General features: G+C 41.2%; 1 protein-coding gene across 6 annotated transcripts in view; it reads right to left on the bottom strand.

The window, feature by feature from the left end:
- Nucleotides 1-22,969, bottom strand: part of TULP4 (TUB like protein 4) — a 155,041-nt gene that overhangs the window by 53,264 nt on the left and 78,808 nt on the right. For 5 of the 6 annotated variants that reach the window (XM_064708235.1, XM_064708236.1, XM_064708238.1 and 2 more), the window contains 2 exons: nt 7,028-7,156; nt 6,550-6,711 (listed from right to left, as the gene is read on the bottom strand). In XM_064708235.1, the coding sequence (XP_064564305.1) occupies nt 6,550-6,711; nt 7,028-7,156 (291 nt within the window). Of the gene's footprint in view, nt 1-6,549; nt 6,712-7,027; nt 7,157-16,827; nt 16,922-22,969 lie in introns of those variants that run through there. The other variant, XM_064708239.1, reaches the window with a different exon arrangement.

The following is a 22,969-nucleotide window of genomic DNA, read 5'->3' as shown; positions in this document are numbered from 1 at the left end:
GTTTAACACAAGAATGGCACTCTGCCTGAGAGACAGACAGCCCAGTCTTATAAAATCTTCCATTTTACATCCCCAAAAGCCCAATGGGGCCACGTTTTGGCCAGATGTGTGCTCTGGTTCTAGGGTACAGGAGGAGGAAATGCCTGAATGAGTGAGACTACAGACACACTGTGAGGTGAGAAAACTGACTTCTAGTCCTCTGAACTAAACATGCAAAATCACATTCAAAAGGCCTATGTAGAGAATTAGCTGAAGAAGCCCCCAGCTCCAAGTCCATACTTGAGATCTGGGTGTGAACTACAGCAGAAATCTGCCCATGACTGTCGGATCTCAAGATCTCAGTCCTGAGATGTTGAGCCACCGAGACCCTGGGGGGCTCGGGACTCCTGGAATGTTGCCAGAAGTGTCTGGTAGCTGGACTTTAACCCTACACAGGAGACGACAAGGATGAGGGCTTCACAGGGTGAAGGGTGAAAAGATTAGCTAATTAGAGAGTGAGACACAAGGTTTAGGATTTATGTACAGGGGGGTTTAGAGGAGTAAGATGGAGGAATTGGGGTGTGTCCTGTCCTTCTTCTTCTTCCTCTTCTCCTCCATCTTCTTTGGCCACGGTGGCACCTTTGGATTGGTTATTACTAAGAGTACACCGAGTTATAACAGTAGATGGTATTGGGGAAGAATGATAAATATTGTACACGTCACAATGGGTATAAAGATAGGTGCCTGCCCCGGAGGAAAGAGACAGTGTGCCCATGGCTGACTGCTGAGCAGATCTCTGCTGGCTGAAAGAACATCTTTTAGATAAACAATTAATAAACATAAAACCAGAAAGAAGAACTGAAGCGTCTTCTCGTCCTTCAATACGCGGGCTGCCCCAAGGCCACCCAGGGCCTTTCCAGGCCCCTCAAACAGCCGAGATAAACCGGGCGGAAACACCACTTGGCGTCCCTGGACGGACTCGAATCACCAAAACCTTTCGGGGGGAGATAGCCCGGACATTTGGCTTCCACGGGGTGAGCTCGAACCACCACAAAACCTTTCGGGGGGGGCAACCTCAAAGCCCTGAAGACCAGAAGACCGAAGGGAACAGCTCCGATCTTAGACGAGGTCCCAGGAGAGCACTGATAACTCCTGAGGAAAGAAGCCTGAAAAGAAGAAAAAAAAGAGAAGAAGAGAGAAAAAAAAAAGCCAACAGAGACTGCAAAAAAACAGCAGTCACTGAGAATTCCACCTCTCAGTTTCTGCCGAAGATAATTCGTAGCAGAACAGCCCGGACTGGAACCAGAAGGCGCCCTGGGTCCACCTCTCGTGATCTGCTGGACAGAGACCGAGACGTCCAGACTGCTCTGGCAACAGATTTGGTAAGAAAGCCTGAAAAAATAAGAACATGAGGGGCACACCTTCCCAGGAACAACGGGAAACTTTGTCCGCCTTATAAGGTGTGACACAAACATACAAAAAAAAAAAAAAAAATTAGCTCTGGCCTTAAAAGGCCAGGAAGGAAGACCCCGAGACGCAGCAGACGTCCGGGGGGGGGCCCTCAAAAGAGGGGGGAGCAAGACTCCGGAAAAAATTAGCTCTGGCCTTAAAAGGCCAGGAAGAAATAACCCCGAGACGCAGCAGACGTCCGGGGGGGGGGACTCTCTGAAAGAGAGGGGGGAGCAAGGCTCCAGGAAAAAATTATTAGCTCTGGCCTTAAAAGGCCGAGAGGAAAATGCTCTTGGAGAAAAAGAGCAAGAAATATTATTAAAACACCCGGTCCCAAAACCCAGAAACCCCAGAAAACTCCCAAAAAAGCGTCCAAAAAGTCCAGAGAGCATGGAGGACTCAGGAGCAGAGGGAGAGCAGGGGGGGAGAAAAAGGGGTCGGGGGAGGCGCTTTCTCGCGGCAGCCAGGCAGCGGCGGAGCAGGCGGGGAGCGCGGCTGAAGAAAAAACAAGAGACGCGTGTTCAGATACGGCTTTGCTAAGCTCAGGGCCGGGGGGTGCAGCCGCCCCGGGGGCCGGCAAGGTAGCAGAAACGCGCGCGGCGGGCAAAACTCGCAAGAACCCGGGGCAGAAGCCACAAACCAAAGCCAGGGCGTCTGACCCATGCAGCGAAATTAGGGAAATTGCGCAATCCCAGAAAGGCTGCCGTGAGACGCAGGGGGCGCGCGGTTGTGACGCAAAAAACCCGGAGCGAGATGCGGCCGGCGCGGGTGCCGGCGGGGGCGGGCCGCACACACTGACAAAAGGCCACACACACACAGCGTCGGAGGAGGAGGAGACAGAGTCGGGGCAGACCGAAGGGGGAAAATTCAGAGGCGGAACAAAAAGGGAGAGGGAAAAATTACCTCGGGAGAGACACAGAGCAGCTCGGAAAGCACGCATGCGCCAAGCGCGGGCGGGGGCGGGCCAGACCCCCGGTGATGTCTCGGGCGAGGAGGGGCCCTCTCCAGACTTGGTGCCTTTGGTAAAAACCCTCGTGGAGTCCAAGCCTCTCCCCTCCCGGGGAGGCGTGTGTTTTTTAACCCTATTGTCAGTTGAATCAAAAAACAGGTAACCCCGGTCTCAAGTAGGCTTGCAAACAGCAACAATCGGCGGAACAAAGAGGCAGTTGTGTTCATGCAGTCGTCCCAGCCACGGAGCCCGGTGACAGCGCCACTCGTGGGGGAATGACCGAAGTGCACGACATGCCGGATCGGTTCAGCAGAGCTACAGCATCATTTCGTAACGAGTCTGCAACTATGCAGCGATTTTCCTCAACAAGATATAAGAAGAAACGAATACTCAGACAAAAGTCGGGACTCAGACTGCAAAGGACAACTCAGAAGAGAAACAAGAGGAAAGAAAGACTCTGGGGGGGTTTTTTCTCTTTGGGGTCTTGAATATTTCTGTATAAGAACGAAAGACTGGGAGGTTTTCTCCTTGGGGTCTTGAATTGCAATAGGCAATGGGGTAAATTTACCTATTATAGGGAAAACTGACAAAGGATCATACATTGATCAGCTGGTAGATTTCTTTGACATTTCTCCCATTTGGAGAGGAATTTTAAGGGCAGATTTCTTTGACATTTCTCCCATTTGGAGAAGAATTTTAAGGGTAGGATTTTATGTTTTAATAGTTTAGGATTTTATATTGTAATAGCTCTCCTAGTCCTCATCCATGTCGTCCCAGATGCCATGAATCGGATTGTAAAAGAGGTTTTCTTGGGGCAAACAGAAGGGGGAGATGTCGGATCTCAAGATCTCAGTCCTGAGATGTTGAGCCACCGAGACCTTGGGGGTCTCGGGACTCCTGGAATGTTGCCAGAAGTGTCTGGTAGCTGGACTTTAACCCTACACAGGAGACGACAAGGATGAGGGCTTCACAGGGTGAAGGGTGAAAAGATTAGCTAATTAGAGAGTGAGACACAAGGTTTAGGATTTATGTACAGGGGGGTTTAGAGGAGTAAGATGGAGGAATTGGGGTGTGTCCTGTCCTTCTTCTTCTTCCTCTTCTCCTCCATCTTCTTTGGCCACGGTGGCACCTTTGGATTGGTTATTACTAAGAGTACACCGAGTTATAACAATAGATGGTATTGGGGAAAAATGATAAATATTGTACACGTCACAATGGGTATAAAGATAGGTGCCTGCCCCGGAGGGCAGAGACAGTGTGCCCATGGCTGACTGCTGAGCAGATCTCTGGCGGCTGAAAGAACATCTTTTAGATAAACAATTAATAAACATAAAACCAAAAGAAGAACTGAAGCCTCTTCTCGTCCTTCGACACGCGGGCTGCCCCAAGGCCACCACGGGCCTTCCAGGCCCCTCAAACAGCCGAGATAAACCGAACACATGACCTTCATGACAAGCTCATCTGAGAGAGATGACACTGAGGGAAAGCACTGCAGTCAACCATGTGACTCAAAGTAAGTTTGTCCCCAGCAAACAAGGAGAGCTCAAAAAACCTGAAAAACAACTCAGCCACAAGAAGAATGCTAACACTCTCTTCTTAAAAGAAAATGCAGAACAATTTTGGCTAGTATTAATAAAATCAGCTGATAACCAGGGCAGAGTATGTACCACATCAGTTAAAAGATATAATTATATGCTCAATTTCAGCAGGACTGTAAGTCTACCCTGGCCACCTCTCTAGCTCTCATCTCATCTCTACACATTAGCCACTACCTCAAAGGTGCTTTACTTCAAGCACAGTAATGACATAAACCCAGAGGCCATACACACTGTCAAACAAGGTGATGGTGACAATATTGCAGCTCCAGCCTTTCCTTGTCTCCAGCAGATAGGTGGTGGTAGGAAATTACCCTCCTCTTCCAGAGCTGCCCCACAGCCATCCAAGCAAGGAGTGACAGAGGTGACAGCTTACTGCTGCTGAATATACAGGAGAAAAGATGGAGGAGACAGGAGAAGCCACCAGGACGCATGCAGAAGGGAGTGAAGGAGAAAGTTGAGAGAACTGAAGAGTGAAGTGAACAGACACACTATACTGAACAGATTTCTATCAGGGTAATAGAAACATGATACTGAACAAGACAATCCCCCTGGAAATGTAAATTTTAAAGATAATTGTGTTAAAGGTCATGGGACCGTGGTGTATAATACTTTCCAGGAATACTTTCACTAGCAACCTTCAAGGTGCCAGAGGGGTAAGAAAAAGAACAGTAGAAAAGTCTAAATTTAAATGCCAACATTTATCTTTCAGTCATTGTACTGACAAGCAGAGTACACTAAGCCATAGGGAAGATGCTGAAGCTACTGTAGACTCTGTTCTCATTTGCACACATACCAATCAGGAGAAAATTTGGGTGAGGCAATAAGCTAGTAAGGGTATCCATTTCCATAAACATTTATTTATGTATAATGTATGCAATGTCCTCCCCCCCCGTTTGCTATTTTTAATTTGAACTGAGCACAGTCTCTCACCCAGCACCTCTGTGATTCATGTTTCCTCGTGCCTCCAGAGGCAAGTACATCTAAATATATTTTAGAAGATCACTTCTTTCCACCAGCTCCAGGGAATAGTACAAAGATCCATCATCACTTAACATGCAAACCCCTGCAAACCATATAGTTAGGGAGAATTGTGCAGAGCAATATCAAACTCGAGGCTGGTTTGGGTCTCTATTTCAGTGAATTTCTCAGCAGCAGAGTCTGTAAGTCAAGCAAGTCATTTTCACATAGCTGGAATTGGCCATTATGTTCGAAAGCATTTATCTGGACGCTGAACAAGTGTTTGTTTCCTGGAATAACCACTTATGGAGCATCCAGATTAGAAAGTACAAACATATTGGCTAAACTGAATTAAAGGCAGTCAGCCACTCCAAATTAAACACTCAAGTGAAGATATTTCCAAATACAGTAGCAACAACTGAGCATCATACAAATGGGGTAGCCTCATGTTTAAAACATAGGACTGAGAGCTATTAGATCTTAGCTTCCCCTCCTACTTCTGCTGCTTGTCTCTTCCTCTTGATCTCAAGTAAATTATTTATTGTCAAGATTTACATTTCCCTAGATTCAAAAATAGGCAGGCAGGCTCGCTGGCTTTAAAAAGCAGTGTTGCAATAATTAATTCATTATTCTACGCAGAGTACGCTAAAATTATTAGATGCTGCTGCAGAAATGTATATTATTAGTGCTATTATATTCCACTAGCAATTCCCAAAATAACTCTACCTTGGATGAATTTATAGTATTCTAAATTGAGTGGTACCTTGAGTCTTGAACCAGAATCTTTTCCATGGTGGTGTAAAATGAAGGAAGGAAAACAATCCAGCTGTGATCCTAACAGGGTTTCTCTTGGCACTATTCTATGGCTATCATTTCCTTCAGCACTGAATTATACACCCATTCACAACCACAGTGGCAGCAAGCATGAGGAAGGAAGGACCAATCCAGTCAGCTCAGCAGTGAAAGGCAAGGGAGCAGTGTAAATCCTGCAAATGAAACCAGTGCTCCTGCTCCAGCCATGCTGGAAATGCTGCTGTGTCCACTATCATATAATTATTCAGAAAAATGGTAAAGAACATTTTTTTAACTGGCTTTTTCAAAGCTCAGCAAAACTTATTCTTTTAAATTTTATTTGCGTAAGGCTGAGACATCTCTTCAACACTCAATTACATACATTTGCTTATGTGAATGCAAAACATAACCATATGTGCTGCTGGAACTGCTTTTACTACAAGTGCAGACTGGACAAATCTACACAGAAACGTCCAATCAGATGTTTAACAGTCCAGGCTGTATCTCTGCTCAAATGCAGTTATAAGATAGCTGTAACAACAAATTAGGGGTACAATTAACAGATTCCTGTCTCAAACAATTAACTTTGAATAAGACCGTATGTGAATCAGGGGGAAAAGTGATAATAGGGAAATTGGTACACTATCATATTCACCTAACAAGAACAACAGGATTAACCAAATTTTCATTATCAGTGGGAGCAGCACTTTTGAAGGAAACTGATCTTACCACATGACCATTTTACTTGGTAACTTTTTAAGAGATGTATTCTACAGCACAGCAGTGCAACCCAACTGATACCCCTAAATGCCCCACTTTCATTACCTGTTGGTCATCTGGAGTCCATATGCCACAGGTGATCTGACTCTCCAAGTTTATTTCTGAAGACCAGTGTCTTTGTCCACTGACTGAACCGACCAGCACAAATCCATCTCTATAGGAGATAAGTGCCTGAGTCCCATCGTGGCTCCACGTAAAGTCGCTCACCTTAACATATCAAAGACAAGAAAATAGATATATGAGCCATGTAGAATCTCTTTTGCTGTTTTAGTAAAAGGCAGCAGTGCACAGAATGAGACAGGCCAACAATTAACCCAGCTGAAGCTCTGATGTCATGCCTACTGGAGAAAGCACTGTGCTTGCCAAGTGCCTTTGTGACAATTCTTGCGCGTTCCTTCCAATAAACAAATATTTAATTTTCTCCTGTGCTTTTTGAAAGGTATAAAGTCCCATTCCTTGCCCTCTTCATTTGGCCTCTCAGGAGCTGATCCCTCTTGGCTGCAGAGAAAACATGCATACCAACCTGTGCCCCACGATCGTTCACGAGCTCCACAGACCATCTGCCTTCATATTGTATCCAAACAAATATTCCTCCATCTGCATCGCAGGTTGCTAATTTCTGGAATGGTTCATTCCACCTCACCAGCACAACCTTAAAAGATTACAAACAAAACCAGCATTACCAAAACTGCATGTTGTGCTAACAGCTATTTAACAAGAACCGGTTAAACAACACTGCCAGATAAATATCATTGCATTAAACCCTAAAGAAGCACAAAATAGCAATTTTCGGCCCAGCATTAGGCACCTCTCAAGAACAGCTGGAATCATTTTGCCATGGTTGTCAGGAAATGCACAATCTCTCACCATCAGGCCTTTCTGGAAGGCACTGCACACTTTCAATAAAATCACAGGGAGCACTGGAACACAGGACTCCATTATAGAAGCTGCAAACAGGAAGCCCTGCACAGATTATCCAGCACTCCCTCAAATGATTCCCCCACTGTAATCTCAGAGACTGTCAGACTCTTCATCAAATCATCACCCCTTGCTGACCTCAAATAAAGCGGCATGCTCTGCACACAATTTAAATACTCAGATTGAATACTCATATTCAAAACAACCCCTGAGAGTCTCAAATTATTAAAAAATAGAAATTTCATAGGAAAGTTGCTTTGCTACTGAGTGCAGAAGGAATACAAAGCAGCTTTAGATTCTTCTCTCCACATTAGAGCTATCTGAGCTTTTCTGGAGAATCTAATCAAGTCTAAACCAACCAATTGCTCTCTCATTTTTAATTAATACCATTTTAACAAATACAGTATCTCTCAAGACCTCAGTATAAACTGAAAATAGCATGTCATCCTAGTCCCTGAAGTAAAAATTAGCAATAAAACAATTTACCTTATGTTAATGACTTTTTCTTAAAAACCATTTTTTCCAAATTAGTTTTTTCTCAAAAAAAATTTTTTTCCAAATCAGTTTTATTTCAAAAACATGCAGATATATATGGGACACTTACATTCACACAAGTAAATTCTCCCTCAGCTATTTTACTGAGACAGAGAGTATGCAAACAAAGTAAATATATATTAAATACTCAATTAGTAGAGTGTCATTTCAACTACTTAATAAACATTCAGCTGTAATGACACTTTTTCATAAAATGAAATAGATAATTAATCATCTAAAAGCAACAAGCAAAATTTTCCTGAAATATATTTTGCTGTTTACAGAGACAGACTGATCCTCCTAAAGATTCCAGTCCCAAGATGAGCTCTAAGTAGACAGACCCTTCCCACTTCACAAAGAAACCAGCAGTGGTTTTCAGGACTAGGATATAGATATGCATCCCTAAAACCTAAACTTGACAGCTGAGGGATGATCTTGCACTATTCAGAGTGTCAAGGTCACAGCTTAAGAACGTGTGTACCAATGGAGCTCACCAGCCTGGAGCATCAACCCTTGAACCATAAAAAAACACGGGAAAACCATTTCTTTGTTCATACATAAAGCTTATGGGGAGAAGCAAGTATGACAAATCACCTCTCTGTTGTTACACTGCTTAGAAGAATCCCATTTGGGATTTTGCAGAAAAACACTGGCTTCTACTTTATATAACCTTGCAGCTGCACTCTAAGTCACCAGTCCTGTTTCCAGTTGGGCAAATTATACAATGCCCCTAGATGGATTATATCACACTCAACTTTTTAAAAAAATTCTTATGTTGGATGAGCAGTAAATAAAATATTCCATTATAGCAATGCAAGCAGATGCATCTTGTTGGAGGTTTCACTCTGTCCTTTCCACCTAAACAAGAATAGCACAGATTTGTCAAAATTTTGTTTTCATTTTGGTATAAATCAAATACACAGAGCCATAATTTCATTTACCCTGAGGCAAAATGCAACAATGAAGTAAGTGTACTTGCCAGCAACACCTAACAGTATTATGAAAGAAGTGAAGAAAAACTCAAGCATAACATTGAAACAAATCTTCATCCTTAAAAGCTGGGAGCTGCTAAGGCTAATTATGATCATTATTGAGTGGAAAGTACTTATCACCACCAAAACACCAATCTTTAAATACTTAGACACTGCTCATGTTTCACACATCACACCAAATGAATTCTGCATCAAACCACAATGAATTGCTAGGCAAAATTTAGGGGAAAAAAGAGAACTTGTTCAAATAACATGAATGCTTTAGCTAACACCATTAAGAATGCTACTACCTGTCTTAAAATTGCCCTGTTCAGTCTGGCTAAGAATTGAGAACAACCATTTTATAAATTAGACACACAAGCTGACTTTGTAATATGAATTATGGGCAAAGTGACAAGAGTTACTTTGTTGTGTTTTGTTTCTTTTCTTTTTTAAACAGGAATCTTGTTAAAACTTGAAAATTTTAATTCAGATTCTGTACAACCTGTCTTTTGTTTAGACTTGATAAAATATCCAAGAGTACATTTGAATGTAAACAAGATTAACTAGAGCCTCCATCCATCTCAATTAGATACAAATTAGTAACTTCCCAAATAAACTTATTGGTTTATAATGAGAAATGAAAGCGAGACAATGATTTTTCTATGCCTTCTGATAACAGCCTCATAAGGAAGCAAATTTGTAATTTGAAAATTCAACCCATTTAAATACAGAGCAAATGTTATTTTACAAGATCATTTTAAAGACGATGCCGTAATTTACATTTAACATCTGACTACAGGTGCTGAGTCCACAACTGCTTTGAGTATTTCCAATTTCATTTTAGACACTTAGCATGCTGAAGAAGAGATAAAGAAAGGAAGGATTGCCCCAAGTATTAAGGCTCAAATGTAAAGCATATGAAAACATGCCCCATTGATAGTGCACTTAAATAACGCATAAGCTTGAATTACCCCTCTACAAAGAGGAATTTTACTGCTAACCCATAAATGCAAAGATATCATTACTTTCACTAACAGCTTCAAGTCACAGAGGACCCATTTCTACTTCTGCCTTTATGGTCCTCTGCTTTCTACTTAGCATCTTCACACAGGTATTGAAGGTCTGAACTGTTTTATCTTGAACTCAAAAGAGCGAGAATGTTGGTACACAAAAGTAAGTTGTCTGTGGACCATTTATGGTCCACACAGCCTTTCTATATTGTCTAGTTTTGTTTGTTGGTTAGTTGCTTGTGGGGTTTTTTAATTCTATAAAAAATACAAATAGTGCTTGTTCTACTCTTGAAAAAAAAATGTATCACAGGTATTAATCAACTGTCTTAGACAGGATAGGATCTTTCACCAATAAAACTTGGCCTGAGATATTAAATACAATGTAAAGGCCAACAATTTGCCCCTAAAAAGGATGTTTTCCACAAAGCTGTGAGCTTTTGAGTCAGTCTTATGTTTTCTTTGAGCTGCTTTTTATACAAGGAATAGTGGTAAAAAATTTGTTTCAAAAGTTCAGCATTCAGGACCTTCAACACCTCTGGCTTAATTACCAACCTGATGTTTTGGAATTAAATTTAATTAATCCTAAATGTGCTAGAAACTCTACCCAAGAATTGACTGCATACTTTAATGCTGCTAACAATGTTATTATCTATTTAAGATTTTAGACAAGAAATTCTGAGTAACTGAAATTTTGGAGTAGTAAATGTGTGAATTATAGTAAACATGATCTCTTCCCAATAGAAACCAGGTGTGACAATCTAAATTTATTACATGCTATTGAAATTTTTAAATAATTTTTTCACATTTTTCTAACACAGTACAAGACCACTAAAATCCAAAGCATTCGGGGAGCTTTTGTTATTCCTAATTTCATTATGGTTTTTGAAGGACATAATTGAAAATATGACACCAATCAGTTTTGCAAGAGCAGAAGTCCTTAATCTAGAATATCACACAACAGTCATTACTGAAATCTTATTTCAGTACATACAGTACATAATTGCTAGAGAAGCAAGGGACAAACATTTACAAAAAAATAAAAGAGGTAAGTAACTAGGGCAATTAGTTCCTAGAGTTCCTTACCAAATTCAGATAGATTTTATTATGGATTTACTGTAGTGAGTCACAGTGACTCATTTTTTCAAATCTCTGATCCTCCATCCATTTTACTGGGGAGAGGCATATGCTCTAAAGATAGAGGTCTTCTCCAGCATTCATTTTCACATATGCTATGGATATGTGAAAATGGATATGCTTGCAGATGGACTGCCACAGCAACAGAGAGCAGAGAATACTCCATGCCAATGCTTGGTTACTGCCCAAATTGCTACACCTGAAGTGCCACATTCCTGTATCCAGCATGAGCATTTCTGCAATTACAAGTGAAGATGACATCTTTGCACAGTGCACAGGAAGAGATGCATTCCAACTCCATTGAGCATATGGAATAGCTGGCCTTTCCCTCCCCAGATAAATCATACTACATTTCTAATGCTATTGAAAGTTATTGAAATAGTTCCACCTTCCAAGCTGCGGCAGCACGAGACCTAACTGTTCCCAGGACAGAATAACAAAGGAGATCAGGCTATTGCCTACAGCAGCAGAATACAGCACTCAGTCTATCCAAAGGCTTCCTCCAATCCTAAGCTTTTAGGAAAGTACTCAACTTTTTAAAGGAACATATAAAGGGTGAAAAAAGCACTGACAAAAGGGGTTGGACAATCTACCTGGAGTCACTGAGCATCACCTTTTGCTTTATCAAGTAGTCCTGTTATGCAACTCCCTAACAAATACATTGGTCTTTAGTCATGGATACATCTAAGGATAAATATGTGCATACAGTAGGTGCAATACACTGGCACACATTACAGTTTATTACTGGCCACAGAGCTGAAAAATCTCTAAGTGTATCAACTAAAGAAAAAAGATGGGTGGGGAGTGGGGAGCAGAATTGGAACACTGAAGTACAAGAACCAGAGAAAACACCTTTACATGCAATAAAGGCATTTCAGTGCCTCTCCCTCCACTGTACAGAGAGATACAGCTACACATATATCCACATATGTGTATATACATCACATACATATAACATAGGTATGTGCATGAATACACATCCCTATCAATCCTTGAGGAACCTGTGCCAGCTTTGTACATTCACCAGCTAACTAACTGAAGTGAGCTAACTAAAGTGGATTTTTGTAACTAAAATGTAATTAGGACGTTGGAACAGGCACCCAGAATAAGCAGTAGGCTTGCAGTTAATGAGCGATTCCTTCTCACCATACTTTACCTATAAGCAATATTTAGTTCTGCAAATTTTTAGTTCAATTAACATTTAACTGTCTTTTAAATATTAGTATTTTTTAGCATAAAGGTTCTCTAAGTTTTCTCTCTCCTAGTTTCTCACACTGCAGATTGTTTGCAATTGTTCTTACTTTCACCTTCCCTTACGACCTTTATTTCATGCTATTACAATAATGCCAGGATTATTCTCTCCATTCAAACCAAGTCAATCATACAAAGAGCATCAAGCAAGTATTTCTCCTCCTAATAATACCAGACAAAAAAGCAGCAGATGTGGCAGACAGCAAGCTGGCATCACCCATTTTTCCTATCCTCCTTGTCTTCTATTGCATTCTCTAATGATACACTCCCTATCTCTCCCACACCTGCAGAGCTCTGACTTTTTGTTTCCAGTGACATTACAACCGGATGAAGTGCCTCATTTGCATATGGAGCTGTCACCTTCCTAGGTATGATACCCATCAAGGAATTATTATTACTAAGAAGAAACTACTACTATTAATAACAAACATTGTGCTGCAGCTAAAGAATGGCAAATCTGTAATGGCATTTACATTTCTTGAAAAAAATTGCCAGCTCACAATAGGGGCTGCAGGTTACAGAGGGCGTATATGAATGGCAAAGAAATTCTGGGAGACAGAAAACACCAAAATTCCAAATTCTTCATGCTTCTCTAGACTAAACAACAAAAGTGAGCTCTCCTCCTAGAAGGGCTGGAGCAGCCTCCAGATACCTGAGGGACAGACGTCATATAATATTCCCTATCCATCCCCCAGGATAGGCTTTGGTTAGTGGTGCCCTGTGCCAAGGGCACAGCAGCTGCTCACAGCCCCTGGGGTTCAGCTGCTGCCACTGGCACAGCTTTCCACTGTCACTAGTACATCCTGTATCCCAGGATCCTACATTTTCATTGAAAGAGGTGTATTATCCTGTAGCTGCTGTCATCTTGCTTGTTCTGCTCTTTGAAAAGGAGTTTCATTTAGTTTGGTTTTTTTTTTTTAAGCTTACACTCTGATTTTATGGTATAACATTGTCAATAAGCTAAGCATGTCCCTGGGGACTTAGCCTTGTGCTAAATCAAATCAGAGGTAAGGCTGGACCAGCAAGAAAGTACTGACATTAATGGACATGAAAGGTCCAACCCTGTACCTTCTTCTGACCACAGACTTCTCTGTGGCTTTCATGTGAAACCCTACTCCACACCCCTAACTCAAACACCTCAGGGTAAAGCTCTGAAGTTAAGTTCAATGTAGGGTACATCAGAAGCTCTGTGCCATTTTATTGGACATACTTGCTCTAACTTTTTCCCCCTTTCTCCTTGGCGTTTGTTTTCATAACGCTCAGGGCACACACCAGGCTGACAAAGACTGGGCTCCCCTGTGCAGCTGCAGAAGGAGAAGGGGCCAGGTAGGAGCAGTGCAGCTCTCCAGGGACAGCCCTCTGAGTACCTGCAGGGGAGGTGTCCATTCTCCCAGTGCTCCCTTGCTCTGTGTGTCAGTGGCTGGCAGCCTCTGCAAGTAACAGTGTGGTTTTTGCTCACCCACTGGGAAGAATGTTGATGCTCCCCAGCAAGTTTTGTTAATTTGCTTTGCAGATGAATGACAAACACACCTATTTTTAAAAGGTATCTCGAGGCTGACATCCAACCCACCACATATACCTGTTTTTGAAAGGTATCATATGGTTGGCATGAAATCCCCAATGGATGCCAGTCTGATCTTTAAAAGCTTGAGGAAACGATTTTGGCAAATAGACAATGGCAAAACAAAAATTCTTTTGAGGGCTGTTTTGAGGAAGGAATGTCTTTAGTGTAAGATGTTGTCTTAAAAATACCTAGACTGTCAACATCTCACTGAATACATTTAGGGGCCTTGATAGTAAACTGCCAAGATGAGGACTCAGAAAGGCTCTAAAGCTTTACAGGTCTCCTCAAGTGATACACTTCATTTTAAGAAATACACCCTCCTCAGTGTCTATTAGTCCCAGGGATTTGCCACATAACCATTTGATTTGTTCACAGAACACAGAATGTGTTACACTATCGCCTACTTCAGAGGAAAACAGGCCCAAGACTCCTCACAGGTACCAAACAAGAAGTATCACGCTCCTATGAATGAAGTGGCTCATAGTTCTAAAGGAATTACTCTTTTTACTTTGGACTCACCACATTTAATTGTGACTTCAGAGAACCACAGTTTTGTGGGATATTTAAAAAAAACCCCACACCAACAGAAATGTGCTGTATCCAAAGTATATCCCATACATATGTTTGGGGAGCAGAAGATTTGACAGGTCAGAACAGAAAGTTGGATGTCAGAAAAATAACAGGTGATATGAATCTAACATGGATGAGAAGATGTTGGTATCTAGCTACTGGTTCTCAGTTGAGTAAGTTTGTTTACTACTCCTTCAAGGGCTATTAAAGCAAATAGTTGGTGATAATCTGAAGGAAAATAATTAAGCATGAAAAATTAAGACTTAGTCACCCATATGCACAAGATAGCTGCACACTATTATGTTCTCGAAAGGGAAACTGTGGAGGTGTGCTCTTCTCCCATCTTGCACACAACAGTGTGACAGTGAGAAGGTCTATGGTGTGCTTTTCACTCCTTTCCCTTCACAGGGATCCTCAAGTCCCAAAAGCTCTTTCACAGAAAAGACTGTTATCACAGCAAAAACGTTTAAAAGTTAAGCCACACTCAGCTCCACTGAGGCAAATTCTCTTATAGCATGCACATTCCTACCACTGTCTCTTGACAATGGTCATCCTGTATTTGGGCTGTAAGATATGTCTATTTAATTGCCCATACATACTCCCTTTAAATGCAAGGGCAGGTCCAAGTTAAATAAAAATAAATCAAAACTGAATGTTGGGAACGATAAGCAAAGGATAAAATAGTACTTTCATTGCCTTCCTCTGTAAGAAAAAGATTTCACTTTGTTGCAGCTTCCAAACAGATAAAACACTGCAATAAATAATGCAGAGACAACTATTTTAGCTCAAGATGAACAACCATTTTGCTATAAGATCAAAAGACCAAGAACAATATTGTTTCCCCTCCTTCTAGCAAATCACTGATGAGCACCATTGGGAAAGGTTCATTCCTGTTAAAATAAGACACATGCAATAACTGTGCTGAGCTTGAAGTTCCTTGGGTTTGAGCACTTATGGTGGAGAATTTTCCCACAAGAAAAAAAAAAAAAAAAGCAGTAGATTTAAAATCTCTGGTATTTAGTGTACACTAAATAAAAAGTACATGAGCCTAATGCTCATTTAACTAACATCTGACAAAATTACATTACAGATGGTATAAATCAGGACCATTTCAAAAACCTAAACATTTACATTCACTTTTGGACTGAGTATGAGAAGCTCATTGTAAATGAACCTCATGCTTTAAGAACAAAAATAACACTCACTGATATCCACCAATGCCTCATCAGGGCTTTATGAATTCAGAGTCCATACACATCTTTGTTAGAAGTTTTGAGGGAAGAAAAAATCCAACCAAAACACCCCAAGCATAAAGCAGATTTAAAATACTTAGTATCTTTTTTTTTTACCTGGCTAAAAATAGAGAAAAATATTGGATGCAGAGATACAGAAACCTTGTAAGAGAATCTATGGCTTTTCTTGTCTCTCTTCCTTTAAAAAATACCCAAATATCCACCTCCTAAAAAATCCCAAAAAATTAAAGAGGAAACAGGTTAGCAATAAACACTACTGAAAACCATTCCAACTCTGAATGAACTACTTCTACTCTACTTTCTAATGGCATCTATTTACGAATTCCTGCACTATCTTCCCACCTTGTAAATGGTATCTGTTCAGGAATATCCCCAGGGCAATGTGTTGCTGCAAAAAGCCAGCGAAGGGACTATGACAGACAGACTCTCCCTTATACTCAATCTTCCCAATCCAGTGGCTACAAATTCCTGATCAAGTGTTCATATAATAGTGAAATATAATGTTATAACTTTACACGCATATATTAACCGAAAAGAAACTATTCATAAAAGAAAAAAAAATCTACTAGGAAATTTGAAAAGAAAACACTTTAAAATGTCATATAAATTCTGTTATATAAAACTGTGCTAGTTAACAAGAGGAAGGAGGTAACACAAGTTCTTCACTTTCTGGAGTCTATTCTGAGAAGTGCCAGAAAAATAATGGTGTCTCACGACCACACACAGAGGATCTGCCCCTATCAAACACACTAAGTCTGTCTATCTCAAATATACCAAGGTGACAGATCACTTTTTGCTCATCAGATATTCAAACTCATACAGCACAAGAGCTAAGTAACATTATTCCAGGTTTCTGAGCATCATCATTAGCACTTGTGGTGGACATTTTATCATCAGAAGCTGATCAGTGACTAGCTTCAGGATTTTACAGGTTAGACTGTAATTTAGCTTGAACTTGTTTAGATGAAATCACTGTAAAGGTCCACCAAACAAGCCTTAGATAGAACCTGACTGCAGCACAAAATTCGTGCAAACCCTCTCCAAGGAGAGGAACTTCACTCCTTAAGAGATACAGTAAAAACTTGATTTTTGTTAGCAATATAAACAGAAAAGACCTTAAAATTCGCAAGGAGTGTCAGAGAGTGTTGTCCAAGCATGATTATTTCTCCAAGAGCTACAATACTTCAGCCCTAGTTATTTTTTTCAAACACAAGGAACTAAAAATAAACTGAACTTCAGCAGAAGCACAGATCAGCTCTCCAAATCTCTTATGATCTCCCAGGTGATAATAGCTGTGCACTAATGTAATTAAGCTGAGTTATAAGGTGGATTTGAGACAGATGGTACAGCTGGGCACTTCACTGCTGGAGTGGGACGACTTTCCTCTCTGAAATACCCAACTATTGTTACCCCAATCATCAAGCCCACTCATATGACCTTTGCATGAGTTACACACCATTACAGAACTTTTCTGTCCACCTGAGGAATGCTGGTGACCTTAAATTAGTCACAGATACTGAGAAAAGAAAGCAATTATATTCATTTTTATTGGACTGCCTGGACTGTCTTTGTGTGACTCATGGAGACTGTGCATCCCTAATCCTTTTGTGAGACTGAGGAAACTCCACCATGTTATTTTGCAAAGGTGGGACACCTGCTCTGACTTCCAGCACCAGGCCACACCTGAACCCCATCTGCTGGCTGCCCCAGTGGGGTCACTCATACAAGGTTCAGCTAATGGTGTTTACACATGTAAACAGTTGTGTTTATCAGCTATTGAAGGGACTGCATAATTGCTGAAATGGACATGGAAAACAAAGTGGAAAATGAAATAGTGTCTACTTCCAAGAAGGACAATGTGAGGGAGCAGTCATTAAAACAGGGAATGCTTTCTGCAGTGGCAGAACTGCCACTCAGCACCTGCACCTCTCAGGACAGAAAGGTTTAAAGAGAACTAAATTAACAACACAATAACTAAAAATCTCAATATTTACATGCAAGACATTCAGCTTAGCATATTAGAATAAATAAGACAACAGATACCTACCAAGAATTATTTTGTTAATATATACACACATATATTGCCCCTGTGGAGGCTCTGATTCAGGCTTGAGACACACTAGCCCACTTAATTTGCAATAATATGATACAAACTTCTGACAATGTGAATACCAGATAAAGAAATGCCATACTCTAGGAAATGCCAAATAGCAGATTTTCAAAATGCTATCCTTGCTTTGGCTGGCCTGCAATTCTGCACAGACTGTTTTCAGAGCAAACATCTCTTAGGAAGTTTTATCTACATTTGCTATTTCTCCGTGAAATAAAAACTGTATCATGATGCAGTTGGCCAAGTGACCAATAATTTCCCCTGCCTGACTTTCCAGAGAACACAAGGGAGCTATAAATACAGGGTTAAATTAGTTACTTGGACAGGCAAAATGGACAACCCCAGAAAGCACAAATCACTGCTATTGTTTACCACTGTGGCACACAGAAGTCTCAACTAAAATTGACCCCCATGTTGTCGGAACTGTACATGTTATGATCAAGCCTTTGGAGTTTTCAGGCTTGAAGACAAAGCAAAAAACCAGGCTAGAGAAGCTCTGCAGGGAAGGTTTGCTCTACACAACTGTAAAATTACTATTAGCCTCAAGAGGGGTGAACTATAGGTTGGGAATGTAATCCCTGGGTTGTAAGGGTCACTGTGAAACTGTCAGAGTGCTGGCAGGAAGGGTGACAGGTAACACATATCTAAGGACAATATCACACCTCACCTAACGCAAATATTAACAAATGTATTGATTACCAGTGGTGCAGAAAGCAGTTTTCAAGGAACTGAGGTAAAACTGATTTGCAGAGACCAAAGAGCAGCAATATTCAACCTTTAACAACCCAACCAGTAGAGGAACCACAGACTAGAGATGGAAGTTGTCTGATCTGTATCCAAGAGCCTGAGCCAGCTAGCTTATATGCACTGCATCACTTGAAAGTAATTTTTATAGTCTAGTTAATCCTTTGCTTCACCCAAAAAAAGAGGGAGGAAAAGCAGTCAGTACAAACATTTCTGGTTTTTTTTTTCCCCCTCAGTAAAATCCTTAAGAAAATTTCACCAGGCAAAATGAGCAGATGTTTTCTATCTCAAGTCACTTGCATGTCAATCAGCATATGGAATATTTAATGTTTAGAATACATTTTGGGGTCATAATTAACGGGGTCCAGTTGGACACTTGTCACTAGTGGTGTCCCCCAAGGTTCAATACTGGGCCCAGCGTTGTTTAACTTGGACGAAGGGACAGATGCCTCTCTGGAGATTTCACTGACACTCCAGGCTGGGAGGAGTGGCTGATAGCCCAGAGGGCTGTGCAGCCCTCCAGAAGAGCTGGAGACAGGAGCAGAGAGAGGAACTGTCTGAAGTTCAGCAAAGGCAAATGCAGGGTCCTGTCTCTTGGGAAGAATAACCCCAGGCACCAGCACAGGCTGGGGATTGACCTGCTGGGAAGCAGCTCTGCAGAGAAGGACCTGGAGGCCCTGGTGGATATCAAGCTGTCCATGAGCCAGCAGTGGGTCCTGGTGGCCAAGAAGGCCAATGGCACCCTGGGGTGCTTTAGGAAGAGCATTTCCAGCAGGTCTCTGACTGCCACAGTCCAATGAATTCCAACTCAAAACTAGAAAACACTGACCCCTTATCTACAGCATTACTTCAGACAGGGCTGAAGAAAACACTTGCCTTCATTCTATGCATAATTTCCATTTCTTTACGATTTACAGATTTTAAAGTAAGTTTTGTGCTTCTTAAAAAGAGTTTTAAAGCATGGAAAGCAATCCAAATTTTGAGATATTGTATTAGAGGTAAATAATAAAATAAAAGAATGCATACTGGCAAAGTAGTCATGCAAAGGATCAGCAAGTACTGGAATGACATGAAAAAACAAGGAAGGCACCATATTATTAAATGTTACTGTAAGAAATAGAATGATATTCAGGAAACTGTACTTTAGGTTAAATATCAAGCAAAGCTTTCAGCAATGAATGGAATAGTTGAACGGTCTTCTAACAGAAAAAGTGGAATGAAGCCAACCTTTGGAATCACTTCATACAAATTTTCACATATTGTAAAGAGGTATATTGCAGGGAATTTTTTTTAAACTGATGTGGTTATTGAAGTTCAGTGGTTCTCTTATTAAAACACTGTTTTCTTATTCACTTACTGAGAGTAAAGAAAAATAATTGTGGTTTATTGATGAACATAAATTACTTTAATTTTCTAATGTTTTTACAGAACACTGTGACTTTAGATTTTATTTCAGTGCTGAAGTGTTGCACATACATAGGCTAAAGACATTATTTCAGGATAAGTATGTGATAAAGAAAAAGTCCTATTCTGTACAGCATATAGAACAGTCCTATTCAGTGCAGGAGAGTAAAGAGGAATGATCTTAATTAAATGTGTGATTAAATCACATTTTTGTGTCTGTCTGTAGTCTGGGGGTATAGGGGCTGGCTGTCTAGATGGTCTGAGAGCTATTTTCATGTCTGCAAGCAATCAGTCATTCCAGTAAGTTTTGCTCTGTGTGTGCTCTTGTTAGACTTTGAAATGTTAGTTTGCCTGCATTTCCAGAGCACAACTTTTCCTACAGAGCAATGGAGTGAAAGAGCCCAGGAAACATTCACTTTCTCAGAAATGTTAATAATTAGAGCAGTGATATCACTAGCAGGATGATCAAACAGCTCTACTTGGAAATTGTTTGTTCTTATCAAGCAGCTAGTGGTCTTGGGAGGGAGACTGACTGTATGGGTGGTTCTGAGTGCATCACATCATAACAGAGCAATCAGGGGGTCTCCCTCTCTCCAAAAGCAGGGAGATGGAGTGCTAGAGGCACAGATCAAAAGCATGGAATCAACACTGGACCCCGAGATCCAACAGAGAGTGCTTTTCACCAAGTTCTTTATGCAGTACCAAGGAGTACTCTGTGCTGGACTCAAGGATACTGCAGGGACCATCAGGTACCTCCACGTTTAGATGCAGGAGGGGAGGAACCCCAGAAAGCTGACTGATGACCAAGCTCAGCTAGCACAGGGCAGGCGATGGAGCTGAGCTGAGAAGGCTCCAGCTAAGCACCCCCAAAGAGTGGAGCACAGAGATCCCACAGCCACAGCTCTCACCTACTAGCTTCCTCCATCATCCACTATCCCAGAGCTTCAGCTGGAAGCTGGATATGCAGCTCATGGCAACCACTGCCTTCTCCTGCTTTGCCATGCCAGCCCACCAGCCAGCAAATCTCCGTGTTAGCACCAACCACATCCTCGCAGTTATATCATATCCCACTTTGCCATCATTTCTATACAGTAATTCCTTTCAAGTACATTTCTGTAGGAAATACCAACAAAAATGTTGTGCCCAAGTACCCACGATGCTCACACCCGAGCACTGCTTGGTAAGAGCCACGGCAGGGCATCCTGCCTGGCCTGCAGCCACCCTCCCAACATCCTGATGCTGCATGAATCACCACATCCCAAACTCAGTGTCAGAAGAATGATTTTGCTGCTAACGTGGAATTTGCCAAAGCTGACACTTTTGTTGAGCAGGACAGAGCACGATTCAGGGAGCCCTGGGCACAGTTGCCCTGCAGAGTCAGGGAGAGCAGAAGAGGCAGCTACTGAGAAACCTGCAGTGCCCAGCTTCACATGATCTTGAAATATTCCATTTATCAGTACTAAAAATAAAACCATGTGATGTGGACTCATGCACTGGAGAGTCTGCTGTTAATGCCATGAAGGCCCAGTAGCTGAGACACTGTAACCATAAGCCAGCCATCTAGAGTTAATAATCTCATTTGCATTTATGACCCAGTTAGTTAACACTATTTTAACAGAAATCATACCAGCCTTCTTAATCTTTCCAGAATTCTGCTATTGTTACTGCAAAGGCATATGCACAATTTATCAGGCATTGATTTCCCCAAACTCTCAAGTAGGGAGGGTTCTTTTCCATACCATTTCACTGATTCCAATCAGCAGGTTTGCATTATGCTTGCCATTTGAAGGCCAAATATCAGCATTTTCCATTAACATTTTGGAATTACCTTATCTTCTGGCAATTAAGCAGAAATTAGTTTCCTTTTTTTTGCATATATAGCTTTCCCTTCTCAGGAGGATTTGCTTACCAAGGTATTTTCAAATATCTAACTTGTACCTTTGAAATTTGTATACAACATCATTAATTATTGTTCAGAATATTTTAAATTATCCTAAAATATCATGTCACCTACAAAGAAGCACAAACCAAGAGAATAACTACACCAGCTCTGAGCTGGATGTAAGACTGCAGGTATTGTTCCTGGGGAGGTTACTATCAGGTGAAATGCAGGACTCCATGACTGACTAGCTGATGTCTTGCCAGCATCAAATTCACATACAGACAAATATAATTTAATCCAACCAAACTCCTGACAAAAACTATGAATTGCTCATCACTATGTACTTACATACACATACAGGCATATCCATGAAAATCACAAGCACTGAAACTGCTAGTGTTTTTGTAGGCAAACAAAACCAGTAATTTTCTCAGCTTAGGTTTGATTATTTTCTTTAACCATTTAACTGAGGACTTCAGGCAAAGACAACAGTTCCTTGCATCATGCCTTCCAGTCACTGTAAGTGAAACAAACTCCAGAACACAAGTGCAGAATGCTCTCTTGCTTTAGGGCCCTTTTAAGAGACAAAGTTCTTCTACTCACACATGTAATGTCCATATGACCAAAAAAAAAGCAACTTAACACTTTCTACCCAGATATAAAATCACATCAGTTCCTGACCTGACATTACATTTCTGTAATCCCATCCCTGCATGCACCTGCAAGCCACAGATCTTGGTGACTTCAAGAGATGCTGGGAATGACCCTTACCTGGGCTACTCAGTTTCAATGCCTGAAAAGAGACCAAGCCACTCCGAATTCAGGCACCACCCACACAGGGGTGCTCTCTAGCTTGTCACTGAGAATCAGAAGTATTTTCACACCTTGCAGACAACTACTAATGAATTACACCTCTAACCTAACACTTTATGTTAAGAAGGAAGGACAACCAGCAACAGAAACATGAAGCTATCCCTGGCAGCTAGTCCTAAAAACTTTAAAACTTAGACTAAAGCTAGTCTAATATTCCCTCCAAAACTGTCCAACATGGATTATGGCAACTGTAAATATTTCTGATATCCATTAAGATAACCTTTCAAAAACCTTGTTAAATTCT

Source organism: Zonotrichia leucophrys, chromosome 3 (assembly GCF_028769735.1).
Source record: "Zonotrichia leucophrys gambelii isolate GWCS_2022_RI chromosome 3, RI_Zleu_2.0, whole genome shotgun sequence".
Taxonomy (NCBI): domain Eukaryota; kingdom Metazoa; phylum Chordata; class Aves; order Passeriformes; family Passerellidae; genus Zonotrichia; species Zonotrichia leucophrys.
This window is presented reverse-complemented; position numbering and strand designations above follow the sequence as displayed.